The sequence below is a fragment of the Buteo buteo genome, chromosome 10, assembly GCF_964188355.1.
Source record: "Buteo buteo chromosome 10, bButBut1.hap1.1, whole genome shotgun sequence".
NCBI lineage: Eukaryota > Metazoa > Chordata > Aves > Accipitriformes > Accipitridae > Buteo > Buteo buteo.
Genome location: NC_134180.1, coordinates 45,041,303 through 45,058,832, shown reverse-complemented (window position 1 = coordinate 45,058,832; position 17,530 = coordinate 45,041,303). Strand labels below are relative to the sequence as shown.

At 36.4% G+C, this 17,530-nt stretch overlaps 1 protein-coding gene across 1 annotated transcript in view; it reads right to left on the bottom strand.

Moving 5' to 3' along the window:
• Positions 1-736: 736 nt before the first annotated feature.
• Positions 737-17,530, bottom strand: part of MSH4 (mutS homolog 4) — a 33,685-nt gene continuing 16,891 nt past the window's right edge. Inside the window, exons 9-20 of the mRNA XM_075037404.1 lie at positions 15,004-15,078; positions 14,518-14,582; positions 13,225-13,394; positions 10,359-10,495; positions 9,821-9,924; positions 8,861-8,985; positions 6,858-7,058; positions 5,517-5,635; positions 4,837-4,965; positions 3,245-3,419; positions 1,429-1,517; positions 737-1,082 (exon numbers count right to left, since the gene is read on the bottom strand). Coding sequence (XP_074893505.1) covers positions 897-1,082; positions 1,429-1,517; positions 3,245-3,419; positions 4,837-4,965; positions 5,517-5,635; positions 6,858-7,058; positions 8,861-8,985; positions 9,821-9,924; positions 10,359-10,495; positions 13,225-13,394; positions 14,518-14,582; positions 15,004-15,078 — 1,575 coding nt within the window. The 3' untranslated portion in view covers positions 737-896. The remainder of the gene's footprint in view (positions 1,083-1,428; positions 1,518-3,244; positions 3,420-4,836; positions 4,966-5,516; positions 5,636-6,857; positions 7,059-8,860; positions 8,986-9,820; positions 9,925-10,358; positions 10,496-13,224; positions 13,395-14,517; positions 14,583-15,003; positions 15,079-17,530) is intronic.

The window sequence follows — 17,530 nt, the reverse complement described above, 5'->3', positions numbered from 1 at the left end:
ACTATACATAAAAATATATTTGTTGTTATAAACTAGATATTGCACTGTTGTAGATATGGCACTGTTGTGTATTACCCATTTTATAGATATATGCATAATAAATTTTATATATATACACATATATATAAAATAGAAATATATAAGAACTCTTGGCCAAAGTTGGTTAGAAGGAAGTGAGGAAAGATAAATTCCTTCAAGCGGGAATACATGGCTGCAGTCACTCAATGAAGTTGTACTAAAAAAAAAAAATCAATGAAGAAGGATATTCAACTTTTTGTTGATTTCCTGTTAGTCACTTTCTAAACAAAAAAATGATCAACAGTGTCAATACCACAGTAATTTGCTATTACTGTGTTACAAAAAAGCTCTGGCTGCCCAGTTCTGGAAAGGAAGCAGTCCTGGACTGCCTACATTATGTTGCATTAAGCATAATGACTGAGAGCTAGCACCTTTCTTGAGTAGGGAACAACAGGATTTATGGATGCACGTTCAACAGTGCAAATAGAGCCTGCCTATGCAAGACAAGTGGACCATCTGTTTTAAAGACTGCTTTTTGTTAGGCAAGATCTTTAGTATCAGGTGCAAGAGCTATAATACCAGATATATCTTATAGAAAATACTAAATTTTATACAACTTTTTTGTCTCTAAAATAATGAAAGGGATATAGTTCATTATCAAAAAGAATTGTGTTCCTCATAGACAGTAAATGCTTTTATTTCAGGTATGTTTGGGGGGAAAAAACTGTGAAAGATATGGTCTTTCAGTAGTGAGTATGATTTAGACTAAGAATTAAGAATTTAAAAACATGTGAAAAGCAGTGTTTTCTAATACTATGGGAAAAAACCTGAATCATCTTGCAGTCATAAAAATTAGAGTTAACAGCCTATGTTACACATTACTGTTGCTCATCGTTTTGTCTGGGTACAGGACAACTGGCTTCGTACTTTTTCTTCAAGCCTTTCAAATATATACGCAAACTGTCTGGATCCAGTCGAGAATTTCTGGCAGTCTGAACCAATCTCATTGCTAAATGGTATACAGCTCTCTGTTTCATCATCTCAGGAGTGCTTTGCTGCCTGTGCTGTTCTTAAAAACATACACATGCATTAAAATACAAAACTGATTATGTTCTATTATTAAAATACTAATATTAGCTATTTTCCAGCCTGTTTCTGATCTCCTGATTCTTGGTTTGTACACCAACATTACATGCAATGCTCCTTAACCCTAAGGACTGCTTTGTGTTGTCACCTAACAGGGACCTTCAGCATAATCTTTTATAACCGGTTCCAGAAATACAAATTTTAATGAAATCTGTTTTCATAAAACCATAGGCAGTGCTCATCCTATATCCTTTCAGAAACTGAAAATATATTTCCATTTTATAAAAACTGTGAATTACAGTATTATAATTTTCTACTACATACCAAAATTTGTTTTGCAATAAGATTTGTGATTTCCTTTGCATCCAAAATTATCGATAATGGTAGGGAAGAAACTTCTGCAGCTTTTAATCCTAAACATATAAAACATAAATCAGGATTTTTGATATAATTTTTTTTCCTACCTTCCACACTATGTCTGCCAGAATTAACTTAGCCTGTTTTTTTAAAGGGTGAAGTTTTCATTTTTATTAAAATAATTTTGATATACATTTTCTCTTTGTGTCTCTTTTTAAATTTTTTTTTTTTAAATAAACAATATGGGTTTGGGAGTTACAAAATAAAATGTCTACTTTGTTGTAATGCTACCTCTAAGATACACTTCCATGTGAAGTTACTGCTGGTAATAGTGTAACTTGGCAGGATGAGACACATTAGGGGTTAAAGGAAAAAAATGGCACAGTGGTGTTAACAGCTTCTGTTTAGTTTTTTAATTTGGCAGGCCAGAAAATACTGAGGTTGTGCTAAATGCACTCTCCATTAAATCCAGACATCCAGTGGATATGGATGTCAAGTTCCAAATGCTACTCTGTTGCATTAAATCCAGACATCCAGTGGATATGGATGTCAAGTTCCAACTGCTACTCTGTTGCCAGTAGCCAAACTGCCAGATACTCAGGGTAAGAAAAAGATGTAAAATATTTTCTTCTGCCCTAACATGATTTTTTCCTTTGCCTGTGGCCCTGGCTGTTCTGAGAAAATTCTGTGTTTCATTGGGTGCTTTAATACTGTAGGGTTAAAAACAAAAAAAGGGTCAAGAAGAGCCCTTGCACTCTTTCTTAGAATGTAACTTTGCTCAAGTAAGGTAAAGCCAAGACACCAACACTGAGTTACTAAAGGTTTCCTGTTCTCTGAGAATACTCTCTAAACATATTTTTCTGCATTAGTGGTGGCGTAGCATCCAAAATTGAGCTTGTGCTGCCAAAGGTAAAGAAACTTATTCCAAAATTCTGATAAAGAAATGTTTTAAGTCCAATTAATTGAAGCTTGACTGGAATAATTTGTAGTCTTCAGTTACCACTAGCTTGCACAAGTCAAGTGTAGCTAATTTCCTATTGATTAAATGTCACCTAAATCAAGGATCCAACTTCAGAATCTAGTATTTGGAAACATGTGGATTTCTGTAACTCTTTAAAACAGGTAGCTATGCCTTACTGTCACTCACTGATTTATTGACTCATAATCCATCCACCAGTACAGTCTTCAGTATGATTTATTCTAAAATTAACCCACTTTCCTGAGAACACTGATGCTTTAGTGGAACCTCTCAAAATAGCCTTAGGCTGAGACACAGTAAAATTCCTGTCCTTTTTCAAAGAAACTTGATTCCTTTTTGCTAATCAAAAAGGGCCAAGCTGCTATTTAACTGATATATTATTACTTATGGCAGACACATAAGAGAGTTTTGCATAACACAAACCTCAGCATTCACAGCTTTTAAGTCTCTCCAGAACTTTCACTCACTTCCATCAGCAGAGATTAAATCAGCTCAAGTGCTTTGTGCTCAGAATGGCTCATCTTGTTCAAACAGAGGTGAATCAAGTAGGTACCGACATTACTAAAATGTTTTTTTTCACTATGAAATTTCATGTAGGTTCTTCATACTACCCCAAACCACTATCTCACTACATGGTTACTTAAAACACAAGTATTTGGAATATATTTACAGATCTGCAGTTGTTACTCCATGAGAGACAAACTCAGCCGATATCTGTCAGCAGAAAAACAGTTAGATGCCTAATAACTGAAATAGTATCCTATATAATCTGTACTAAGTTAAAGTCATTTTGGAATCCATTACCGTAGTTCTTTTCCTCTGTATATCCTTTAGAGAGTGTGTAAGTGTAAGCAATTTTCTCCTTATTTCCAGCACTGCTTCTCATATGTTGCACTTCAAAATGGTAATTTTCCACATTGGGATACAAAGCATCTATATGACACAGTTCCAGGAAATGTGTAGCAAACAATGTAAACGCCTAAATAAGGAAACAAGAAAGAAAATCTCTTTTGGAAATGATCCTGGAATAAATGACAATAAATAAGAAAAAATAAATGATGTCACAGATGTCCAGGTTTTCCTCCAAAACATTGAAAAGCTGTCTTTAAATTACTAAAGCAAATTAAAATCTTTAAGCATTGAGTTCTACCACTGGCAAGGTTATCTTTCCCAACTGGGGGTTCTCCCACTCCTTTCTCCATAGAAGGAAAAGAATATCAGGAGTAACAGGCAATCCATGATGCCTGCAAAATTTGACTAGGGCTAATTTGAATGATTGTCAAATAGTTGCCTTACTCGCAAGGAATGTTTTGCCAAAAGTACAAGCTATAGAAAATAGCTGAGCTTTTGAAATCAAACCACAAAAGTACTCTTGAGTAAATTCTGATGAGAAACTGAACACCTACACGCTTACTTCAAAAAGCTGACAACAACCTGAGGTTTGTGATGTAACTGGTAATAGAGGTGAAACTTCCAGCCCCTCTAAAACCATCTTCCACTTTTCTAAACAATCTCTAACTTCTGTGACCAATTCATAAGTTGTGTAGAACTACCACCGTATTTTGGAAGGGTAACAGCCAGGTAAACAGGTTCACCTCTAACATTCAAGCATACAAAGCTGTACAGAAATAGGTGATCAGCGCACTGGTTTTGGCTGGGCTAGAGTTAATTTGCTCACAGTAGCCTGTATGGTGCTACGTTTTGGATTTGTGACCAAAACAGTGTTGGTAATATGCCCACGTTTTAGCTATTGCTAAGCAGTGTTTGCACAGCATCAAGGCCTTTCCTGCTTCTCACCCAGCCCCACCAGCAAGTAGGCTGGGGGTGCACAAGAAGTTGGGAAGGGACACAGCCAGGACAGCTGACCCCAACTGACCATATGACGCAGCAATAAAAGCTGCAGAGAGGAAGGAGAAAGGAGGGACGTTCAGAGTTGCGGTGTTTGTCTTCCAAGTAACCATCACGTGTGATGAAGCCCTGCTTTCCTGGAGATGGCTGAACACCTGCCTGCCAACGGCAAGTGGTGAATGAATTCCTTGTTTTGCTTTGCTTGCACGCGTGGCTTTGCTTTACTGTCTTTATCTAAGCCCGCAAGTTTTTGCAGTTTTACCGTTCCAATTCTTTTCCCCCATCTCACTGGGGGGGAGTGAGTGAGCAGCTGGGTGGCGTTCTGCTGCCTACTGGGGTTAAATCCAACAACCAGTGAACAGAAGGGCAGTTTACATCAGCATTTTTTCTCTATCACTAATTCTTACTATTCACCAGTTATGAAAAATATCATATTTAGGCAAGAAATCTCTACAAAAATGAAGTTAAATTATGAGAAAGTACTGTATTGACTTTCAGTAGGACAAAATAATTATAAGGTTTAATTTTTTTTTTCAAAACAGAATTACCTTTAAGTTCAACAGATATTCGCAGGCAGCATAACAAATGCCAATACCTTCTTCAGCACTGGTACCTCTACCGAGTTCATCAATTATGATGAGTGATTTTTCATTAGCATTTTGTATGATGTATGTTATCTAGGAAAATATTTAATGTGTTATCTTTCCCATAAATGCATTTTTTTAAAACCCTAATAGGAATACTGCTGCTAATAGGACTACTTTGTGCTATTCAGATGAAACTTAATGCAGAAATTTTAAAAAGTCTTGTCAAATCCACCAATTTTACCTTTTCGCAGCTTTCAAATAGCTGTCAATTCTAATCAAAGACTCATATTACAGCACTCTTTCTCTTTTCCATTGAACATATCACATTCCCTCAAAATCCTATCAGTCTGGGAGAGGAAACTGAGAGGGCTCAGGCTCCTACAAATAATCACTTCAGGTCTAAGAAATAACAAAATGTTGAAACTACTATCCAATAGAGCACTGATTTTTACTCATACTGGGATATATTTTTATTTAAGATATGCCTGGTTTTATGTAGTTTATCATCAAGTTAACAGATGAAAGCTGAATTTTTGACTACTTTTCAAAGTACACTCTTTCTGTGAAAATATACTAGTACAATTTCTATTAGCTTAACAGTAAAAATGGGCCTTGGACCCTGGATTAGCTATGTTTAATACCTCTTTCATTTCCTTCATGAATGTTGATGCATTTGTTTCTATATCATCATCCATACCTACTCTGGTAAAAATTTGCTTTGCAATTCGAAAAGAACAATACTCTGCTGGGACGTAGGAACCTACAAAACAAGTAAAATACAAGTTTTCTCATATCAGTGTGACAAATGCCCATTTTCCTGAATACGTCCATGGGGAAACAAAAATAACAGTTTTACACTTGGTCTTTATGCACTGCAGAGAATGCATCTTATTCTATAAAGTTTCCTAAGATTGTGTTCTACCATTACTTTATAAGAAAAAATTATTATATAGCTACCATAATTAAAGAAGGTTATCAGTAAAACCTTAAGAAATCATATGCCTGAAGCTGTGTGTCATCTAAAGGGATGCAAAACTGAGAATAAACACTAGGATCAATCTACATTTCTGTAGCCATTGAGCTACTAATCCCAAGGAATCTTAGTTTCCCAAAAACAAGATTATATTGCCTTTATCAGACTTTGAGGCTTATTAGTTTTAATGAAGAGAAAAGAACAGGAAACCTGCCAAAAGACTTTACAGTCCCCTTTACTCACATTAAAACTCAAGTTTTTGAGAGCAATTCCTGAAGAACTGGCAGTTGTTGGGGACTGGACCCACAAACACATGGTGGATAAATTTTCTTCTTCAGTGCCAAGTAGTTTCATTCTAGTAGATTTAGGGCCAGCCTACTAAGGTCTTTCTCCTGTGCTACCAGCCTTACCTTTATCTTTAAGGTAAAAATAATGAGGAATTCCCAAGTATAGGGATGAGTCTCAGTTAGACTTTACAAATATTTGTTTTGCTTTTACAATTTAGTGATAGAACGTTGCAGTATTTATTACTACTTTTATTTGAAGTAGTTGATTATTTATCTGTTAGTTCTACTTGGCTGTAAGCATGTTTCTCTACATAACTGAGGTATGCTCAAGTTCATCTGTTCCTTTTGGGTGACAAATACATATGTGGCCCGATGGGCATACTTCAAGGATACTCACTATCAATCTAGCAAAAAGTGCTAGATTGGGTTAAGGTGCTCCAAAGAATTAAAGCATACAACTGTGCTTTTCCTGAAGACAGACTGGGGAGGCTTCCAGATACACAGACAGGGCCCCAAATGTTTCCAATGGCAGACCCAAAACCTTGCAGTGGCCTCTGTCAGCAACACAAGAGCTAGTAGGAGCGAACAGACTAAAAATTACCTGTTACTATTTAGACAAAATCTTATTCTAGAAGCCAAATCATTCAACTTCATAAATATTTTTAACTAGAAAACAATAAATGTGCTGCAGAAGGTTCCTAAGACAGTACATTCTTACTCACCAATCTGTGCCATAATTTGACAGAGAGCAATCTGTTTTAGGTATGTTGATTTTCCACTCATATTTGGTCCTGTAATAATGACAAAATTGTTACCCTCTGTCAGGTATGTGTTGTTAGATACAGGTTTTTCCATAGCTATCTTTTCAAGAATGGGATGCCAACCCTGCTTGATCGCTAAAGTATCCGTAAATTCTGGACGAACTAAATGAGAAAAAAGATATAAAACACTGCAGAGTTAGTGTGGAAACCTTTATGTTATTAAACTACTGCATTTGAAATAAAGTAATTCTTGCAGAGCAGAAGTCAAACTTTGTGGTCCTGATTCCCTAATTTCTACTTTCCTGTAGTGAACAAGCCTAACATGCAGCAGTTGGGAAGAATTACCAGCCACCTTCAGGTATAGATTCTGACTGTCATGCAAGTCTTCATGATTTATTACTACAAAAAGAATCTCATAACTAACACTTCATTTCTAAATTAGCATTCTGTGTTTGTGTTCTTTAGTAAGTAGGGTTGGACTCCAGTAATAAAGAAAAATACAAAGAGCAAAACTTAAGAAGTAATTAAAACAGAAAATCTGAAAGCCAGTTTCACAGCTAATATATTTTTAATAATTTATTTTTGTACTGCTATGAGCATATAAAGTACAGGGGTCATGAACTCTGTTACTACTACATATGTGCCTTATTATGTAAGCACAGGAAACAAGGAAGTAGCATTCCTTCTATTTTTGTTATATTTTATCATATTGATTATTTGGGCGTATACTATGCCTACATAGATCCATTTGATACTGGGACTATCTGTACATATTTCTGTCAGAATACAGTTCTTTTCTGAACCTATTCCTTATGCCTCCTCTTTGTCTACCTCAATAGCAGTACCCCAGGCTAACAAAGAAGCACTGTTAAATTTGGTGGTCTGTTTAAATGGAGCAGCCTTCAAGAAAGAAGTGCCAACACAGTTTTTCAGTTTTAAACATTGGGGAACTCTAACTACCTGGTGTAGGTTTTAGTCATTTGATGATTTAGATGAGAGAATCAAATGGCAAAGGGGACCAAAAGCTACAAATGACAGTCCATTTCTTTTGGTGGATACCCATTCATTCCTGCCTGTGCAAAACTGCAGGTGTAGATTTATGGGAGAAGCTAAGTGGCTTTGGTCTTATTATTACTGCTAAAGAAAACTTGTGCTCTGATTCATTTGGCGAGAAAAGGTTGTGATGCCTCAAGCATATCACCTACTGTTCCGTTACATATCAATTAATGTGCTATGACTGGAATCATCAGCACATGAAGATTCACAGTTCATACTGCAAAGTAAACTGATGCTGCTCATGATCTGGAAATTACATAGCAGCATCAGTAATGATGAGCTAATACATATTCTGAGATGGCTTCCAGACCTGATTTAGTATCTACACTATATTGTACTCTAGATAAGTATCTCAGGTCAACATTAATTGAAGACAATGTGCTCATCTATACAATGCAGAACGGGGCTAGGGAAGCAGGATGAACCATATGCAGGTAAGCACGTGATCCTGGATTCCTTAGAAGACTCTACTTCCAAAAAATGTCTGAAAGTGCCACAGAAATTGAAGCAGATAAACAAAGGTAGCCACATATTTTGTTTCATGGTATATACTTAATGTTGATCAGCTTATATTATCTTGTGCCCTTTCAGAACAGAAGTGTAGATTCAGAATGTTCACAGTCTTTGTGCTTTTGAATAGAACATGCTTAAACTGGCTATCTTAAAAAGACTGGCTGTGAAGGCTTACAGCAGCTAAATGGCAGAATGTAATTTCAATGAATGGAAACAGAAAGAACATCAGCAGAAAACTGGCAAGGATAGACCAGAGACACTCACCTAAAGCCTACTGAGACTCAGAAAAATAAATGATGTGGGCTTAGCAATTGGAGAACCAGACAAACAGCCTGGATATTCTCCAACAGGAGGGTCATTATATGGCCCATAATGGAATCAAAGAAAAAACTTACCATAATCAGAAAGAGTGCAGGCATGGGCAAATGAAAGCAGCATATCCAGCATTGAGACAATGTCAGACAGCTTGTATAGGCAATGAATGTGTTCATAGATCTCATTCAGTAGTTTACAGACTATTCTGAAATAAGACACTGATTTAGTTGCTGCACAGTACATACTGTCACTTTATACAACTTACAGAAATAAAGCAAGTTAATAAAGTTCATCCTGCATACATTAGGATAGGAGGTTACTCATAAAATGCAATCATCTCTGCCAGAAGCAAGCAAATGTATAAATTTCTTGGAAGCAATTTAAGATCTTATACCATCATCTCAGATCAAATTCTGCTATCAGACACAAGACACAGCTCAAATACCAACAGCTCATAAGAAAGCTTCACAAAGAAAATGAACTAAAAATATAGCTATGCAATCAAGTATGTTTTATTAACACATCAAATGTGACTCGAACTCCCTTAGGCCTTCATGTTAATAAAAACCCCACATCGTTTCTAGAAAGAATTTGCATTAAATGGACATGCAACATTACACTTAGTAAGTCTTCTGAAATAGACAGCAGAGCAACATGACATGCAGCAACAACAAAATACAGAAATATACAGTTCTACTGTAAATGCAAGGAACTTATTAGAAGTAATGATTCTGTATTACAAAACTAATGCATTCATTGTGTCATTTTGTGTAGATAATTCACCCATAAAAATTTAGTAAATATGACGGCCACCCTTATTAATAAATGCCTATATATTTTTAATGACATTTAATACAATACACACTTTGTGGGTTTTTTTTTTTGTCACAGGAAGTACACTTAATCGGTTTCACTTTGGATTATATCTGTAAGTAGCCATAACTTAACAGAAAGATAGCTTTAAGAAAACACATAATTAGCTGTTAATTGGACAAAACAAATGTAGTTAGCAAATATTAAATAGTTTTAAATGGTCTTACAAGTAGGTCATGTGATATATTTCTCTCAAGGACTCCTGACATCTTTCATTCATTTTTATTAAATCTGCTGAAGTGAAGCTATATGTGTTTTTCATTTTAGTGATCTACAGGGAATTCAAACCAACAATAAGAACTTGCCATATTATCAAAACCAAAAGTAGTTTCTAAAAAGAAAACCGGGAACAATACGGGGGGAAAAAAGCAGAAAAACAGTGCCTGGTTTCATTTTTCCCATATAGATTTCTATGAAAAAATCCATATAAAAGAATGGAGTTATCAGCAAGATATATGACTTTATATTTACACACAATATAATTGTATGTAATTGCACATTGCTGACTACATTAAGTATAACTAGAAACAGGGCAGTTATAAAAACATACCAATTATACCTTCATTTACTTCTAGATATCTTCACTGAAATTATTTTAATTGTTGCTTAAATTACTGTATAATGTGTACTTTATTCATGTACTAAACATTTCATATACATTAAGTATACAAACATATTATGAAAAAACATATCTAGTACAGATACCTTTGTAAATTCTGAAGGAAGTTGGCCATTGGGTAATGTTGAACAATCAACATTCATCTGGATAAAAAATCCACGAGTAGAGCTGAAACTTGTTTTCAATGGTAGGTTGTACTTTTCTGCAAGTTGTGTTATCATACCTACATACCACAAATAAAGATTCGACCCAAATTACATACATGCACATGCATCCCACACATACATGTTTGTGTTGGTACAAAGATGCATACTGTTAATGTGATTTATAGGTGTTGAATGTCTCAGGTAAGTAATATGACAAGAGGCCTTAGAAGTGGGTCTCCAGGGAGTTATTTAAGTAACATATTAATGTAACAAATCTGGCTGTATAAAGCTATTGGGGAAAAAATCAGATAAATTCATGACTTCTTTCAAGACAGTTCATGCATTTGACCAACTCCCAGGTGGGCCTAATTATGGAAAGGAAAGTTTGCTCAAGCACTTAGTGTCAGTGTCTAATCAGTAGACAGAATATGAACTGTAGACTAGGGACTCTCAGTTTTTAACCAGTCCATGATTCTAAGCAATCTTCTTTCCTCAGACTCAGGGTAATGCTTTATGTTTGTAATCGCCCCCCCTTAAATCCACCTTGTTCCTAGCTGAGAAGATACCACATGGAGGAAACTGTTAGATGATAGAAGAATATATATGGTTAAATCATGCGAATTCTGAATACTGAAAGAGGGTAATAGTGTAGTACTCCTGTGAGAAGAAAGGATGGAGCTACTCAGCAGCATTTCCCTGCTGCTCATTGCTCTAAGCTTGTCCACTCTCATGTTCTAACCATTCACAACATAGACCAGCAACTTAGGATGTTCTGGATATTGAATCACAGAACGGTTTGGGTTGGAAGGGACCTTTAAAGATCATCTAGTCCAACCCCCCCTTTCATGGGCACGGACATCTTTCACCAGATCTGGTTACTCTAAGCCACATCCAGCCTGCCCGTGAACACTTCCAATGATGGGGCATCCTCAGCTTCTCTGGGCAACCCGTTCCAGTGCCTCACCACCCTCATCACAAAAAATTTCTTCCTTAGGTTCAACTTAAATCTACTCTCTTTCAGTTTAAAAGCATTGCCCTTTGTCCTGTCAATATAGGCTTTGGTAAAAAAGGTCTTTCTCCATCTTATAAACCCCTCTATATATTGAAAGGCCATAATAAGGTCTCCCTGGAGCCATCTCTTCTCCAGGCTTAACAACCCCAACTCTTGCAGCCTGTCTTCACAGGAGAGGTGTTCCAGCCCTCTGACCAGTTTTGTGGCCCTCCTCTGGACCTACTCTACAGGTCCATGTCCTTGTGCTGGAGACCCCAGAGCTGGATGCAGTACTCCAGGCAGAGTCTCACCAGAGCAGAATAGAGGGGGAGAATCACTTCCCTCGACCTGCTGGCCATGCTTCTTTTTAGGTAGGCCAGGATACAATTGGCTTTCTGGGCTGCAAGCACACATTGCCAGCTCATGTCCAATTTTTTGTCCAACAGTATCCCCCAGCCTACATTGATACTGGGGATTGTGCTGACCCTAGGTGCAGGACCTTGCAACTTGGCCTTGTTGGACTTGCAAGAGGTTCACAGAGGTGCACTCCTCAAGCCTATCATGGTCCCTCTGGATGGCATCCCCTTCCTCTAGCAAATCAGCTGCACCACTCAGCTTGGTCTTGTCTGCAAATCTGCTGAGGGTGCACTCAATCCCACTGTCTATGTCATTGATGAAGATATTAAATAGTATTGGTCCTAGTACAGACCCTTGAGGGACACCACTTGTTACTGGTTTCCACTTGGACATTGAGCCATTGACTGTAACTCTTTGGATGCAGCCATCCAGCCAATTCCTTATCCATCTCATATCCATCTCTCATTCCTTTGCCAAACCCATCTTCCTCCAATTTAGCAACAAGGATGTTGTGGAGGACCATATCAAAGAGCTTACAGAAGTCCAGGTAGATTACATCAGTATTTCGGTCTTGGAGTCATTTAGAGTTTAATCCAGTAGAGAGGCAAAGAGAGAAGAATCCCTTCTGCAAGTATGTGGGCTACCGTGAAAATGGGCAAGGGGAACACATCTATGCACACATTCTGGAATCCTAGCAGCTACCAAATTTTGGAAGGTTTAGGAAATAAAAAACAATTGCATCTGTTCTTTTCACTGTGTACTGCGTGGAATGTAAAACTAGAAGGAAACAGGAAGCTCACAATATATGACAGATGCTAAAGTTTCTGATGTTCTTTTAAGATTCCAATTATATTGTAAAATAAGAAGGTGGTCCTTTAGCTAGAAATCAACATTTTATACTAAGAAAAAGGAGATCCATTCCAGAAGATAATCTTTTTTCTTCTATTTTGACTTCATGATAAACAAGAAGGTTACTAAAACACAGTAACAGACATTATGTTAAATTCCTTTTGTTCGTATTTTCCAACTCTTAGTAGCTTGGCTAAAAAGTAGTCCATGGATAGATCAAGACTGCTTAAAATATAAAGAACAAAGAAGTCAGAGAAGCTAAAACAAAGATTTAGATGTTTTATGCAGAATGTTTTAGTTGGATTAATTCTGTTACATTACTTTAACTGTTTTGTACTTCTAGAGGATAAGGAGCAACAGAGTTTTAAATATAGGAATCACAACGTAGTTCAACTTCATTAAAATAAAACTAAGTTTTTATCTACAAAAGGAGAATCTCAATATCTATCTCAAAAGTTACTTCAGTTACTTATCAATGACAATCGGTTTATACTAATACTAAATACTTTTTACAAACGAGGTTACAATACGTATGATTACATGGCTTCTATATGCCAGGTGCAACATACTCTGAACTCCGAATAAATAAAAATCTCGGTTTAGAAATACCTGCTATGTCATCAACAATTTCTGTGTATGTTCTACGAGCTATGTCAAGGAATTCATTGATGTTAGGCTTAACAGCGTAACATTTCTGGGTCCTCATACTCAGACATCCTTTTGTGTACCTTGTATCATCATTAATTACAGTTGTAATCTTTTCAAGTATAATTTGGAATCTGCAATATTAGTTGTATCGCTAATTAGCTACATAATACTTTATGATTTTTATTTGCGATATCATCCCAAAATTACAAATAAGAGTATTACACATAAATGAAACAGTTCTCTACTGTTAAAACCAAACACTAAATTTCATGTCTATTTTCACCTCAGAATGAAGTATGACCAAAGATATCATTCAAATCTTTGGGAGATAGAAATTATATCTCAAATACACAGGCAACAGTTGGTTTTCGCACTATTATAGGGACTCTAGGAAACCACTACTTCAGCCTTTTCAGAATTATTTCTAATGGAGTGCAGTTCATCAGCAATTGCAGTATCATAGCTAACTTTCTGGTTTTCTTTTTTCCCTGTTGTCCTGGTTTCAGCTGGGATAGAGTTAATTTTCTTTCTAGTAGCTGGTATAGTGTTACCTTTTGGATTCAGTATGCAAAGAATGTTTATAACACACTGATGTTTTCAGTTGTTGCTAAGTGATGTTTAGGCTAAGTCAAGGGTTTTTCAGCTTCTCATGCCCAGCCAGCAAGAAGGCTGGAGGGGCACAAGAAGTTGGGAGCAGACACAGTCAGGGCAGCTGACCCAAACTGGCCAAAGGGGTATTCCATACCATGTGATGTCATGCCCAGTATATAAACTGAGGGGAGTGGGCCTGGGGGGATTGCTGCTTAGGAACTAACTGGGCATCAGTCAGTGAGTGGTGAGCAACTGCATTGTGCATCACTTGTTCTGTATATTCCAATTCCTTTTATTATTATTGTCATTTTATTATTGTTATTATTATCATTGTTAGTTTCTTCCTTTCTGTTCTTGCTAAACTGTTCTTATCTCAACCCACGAGTTTTACTTGTTTTTTTTCTGATTCTCTCCTCCATCCCACTGTGAGGGAGTGAGCGAGCGGCTGTGTGGTGCTTAGTTACTGGCTGGTGTTAAACCACAACACCTGCATTTGTTTGTTAGTTGAAAATCAGAATTTTTTACAATTAAAATCAGCTTTTAGGCAAAAGAATTGAGCTATACCTGTAACTACAAATAAGCAAAGATGCAACATCTTTAATCATACATTCTTAAGAAAGATGAGAGTTTCTAACACACTAGCTAAAATATTATGATACACACCTTGTATCTTCAAGGGAATTGCAATAAGCCTTTAGCAGTGGTGTGTTACAGCTTCTTAAAGCAGCCTGTTGAAGATTAAAATATGGACATGAACAGTTACTTCTGTTTTGTAGCCCTTTTAAAGGACTGAAAGTTCTTAAGAGTCACTGAGGCTTATTAGCAGTTGCATAAGCAGCTTACAGAATCTGAGCAGGAGTTTCAGTTAAATGTTTGTTATAAAATCAATTACTCAGGTAATGGTAGGAATCCAGTTCTTAAAGAGTATTAGACTCAAATGCGTATTTTCAATTGGCTTAAGAATTAACAGATTAAGTTGGCGGTATTGTGTTCTGCAAGATATAAAGTAAAATAATATTTTTTGGACTCAATGATCCTTATTGGTCCCTTCCAACTTGAGATATTCTATGAAATTTAACAAACTGCACTGTATAAAAATAAGGACAAAACAGTCTGTACTTTACAAAAAAAATGACAGCAACAGCTTACTTTTAGAGGCTCCACAAGTTCTAGAGTATGCTTCAGGTAGATTAAATTAGTTATTTTTGATTCAGCAGTTTTAACCTGTTGAAAAGTTTTACAAATATTGGAGGTATTTGTATATCTGCCTGTTTAAAAAAGTACTTAAGAACTAGCAGAACTCGTACTGTTAACTGTAACAGGTTTATACTTTTAATGAAAACTGCTAAAATAGTTTAAGCTCACTTTGACAACTTGATGCATAACTGCATAAAAAAATGTCTACCTACATTTCACATTGCCTACTGTAATAGTTTGCCCCTCAGTAACTAATATTTTCATGTCTGCACTGATAACAATTGACTCTGAGAACACTATAACCCAAGCCATGAAAACTTTGAATCTTCTACATAATCATAGCTCTATACAAGCTATACATAGCTTGTAGACTCTTTCAAAGTGAATACATTATGCATCATAATTAAGAAGCACAGCCCTTTCCATAAATGCTGTTAAACACAACATAACCCAGTTTTGTTGACTTATCTTTGGTTAATGTATTTATATCCTTAAACATCTGCCCATGTAATTAAAAAAAAATCCAGTACGTTTAAAAATTTTGCTTGCAATAATGACTGGTCTTCAAAATGTTTTGTCCACATACACATTCTACCTTGTTTTGTATGCCCCATTGATCTTTATCATAAAGAATTTTGCTGCTGCTATTAGGGCACAGCATATGTACCACATAGCATATGCAGTACATATGCACTGTGAGAGAGGATTTTAAGAAACTAACATAGATAAGCACATTGTTTCGTTCCTTAGAAAACCTAGTGTCAGTTTTCTACATGAACTTAGGTGTATGACCCTGTGTGAAATCTCTTCTCATTCGTATATGATAACACTTCACTCTTGTGGTAGAGGGCATCTTTTGCCTTATCTTACCTTCTATATAAAGTTTTTTTCTGTAAAAGATAGGACTAAACAATGCAAAATGTATGAATGGAAGAATCAGAATCTGCAAATAAACGTGGGGTCCAAGTCCCACGATGGAATCGGACATCAAAAGGACAGAGAGGGTCATATGTGAAGAACTGGTATCTTGTAATGGAATGTACCTTTGCTAAAATAGTTCTTATAGGAACTTTAACTGAACTGGTGTTAAAACTGGATCTTTGTACCTGCTGCACTTTAGGGTCAAAGGGAGAAAATGAATGAATACAACCATAGTTGATAACTCTTCTACATAATGTTACTTCTTTATGATCCATTAATAACTAAAATGCAAGCCTATCCTTTACAGCATCTGAAATTAATTTGTCCACAGTCGCTCTGGTATGTAAAGCATGACAATGCAGAGAAGTGGTTGACTTTGGTTTTGTGCTAGAGACTTAAGTCCTACAGATTTAAGTGCTGTGTCACTGGATCAGCCCTAGTTTAACTTTTGTATTTCCTGGAAATTCATTTAAACCAAAAATATTGGTACCTTCACCCTGTGAGAAAAGGAATCCATCTGTCACATACCTGGAACTTCAACAGGCACAAAATCTATTGAATTTGTTCTTCAGATGGGTGACCAAGTAATCCAGAGCAGGTGGTCCTCATTTCCACCAAAAGTTGGATGTTGATCCAACTTCTAAGGATCCTTCATGATTGAGGCAAGAGGGTCTTCTAAGGAAACCTGTTTTGTTTTTTTTTTGTCCAGATACCTTTAATTTGCTTATATATGCAGATTTCGTAAGAGGAAATACTTGATTTCACCAATGACATCATTTTTCAAGTAACACATCTCAGCAAGATTGTCAGTTGATGGTTCTCCTTACGATGAGAGAATGCTCATGTTGAAAATACCACTCACACTTCTAGTGACTGAAACAAGGCTTTTCAGATAAGCACCTCATCTATCGACTGGTGGAACATTTTGCAATGAAAATTTTTATGGGGAGTGGCAGTGAAACATACTGAATGGGTTAACCTAGCCTTTGATTAAAGCAACTGAGTTAGCACTTGAATGAACATGTCTGTTGCACGAATAGAAAACTCTGCTATATTGGAGGCAGTCAAGATTCAAAACACTGCAGTTAAAGTTTGGTGTACATGGTCCTATGTATATATAAAGGCATCCAGTATGACAGTTTTAGTCATACAGCTGATCTTTCATTCATGTTACAGATCTCTACAAGGAAGCCTGGGAGCAATAAACATTCAGCTTTTGGGGTATGTCATTAAAGAAATTTGTCTGCACTTATTACAGTTCTGCTGGAGTCTGTACCTGGTTTCTTTAAGTGGCATTAGACAAGTAATTTATCTAAGCAGGTAAGTCAGCATGTGAGAAGACACTGAGAGGTGAAAGAGTTGTAAATATCTATGGTGCTGGCATACCAGCATAAACACAGGCAAGTGTAAGCTTCAAAAGCATTGGCAGAAATATCCTACTCAAGTACAGTAGGCAAATATAAATTATAATGGAATGGTTAAAATATGCTTAGTAGAAAAAAGTTGAGGTTCAGTAATGTCAAGCTCACTATGGTTAACTGTTGTGTCTGGTCTCAAT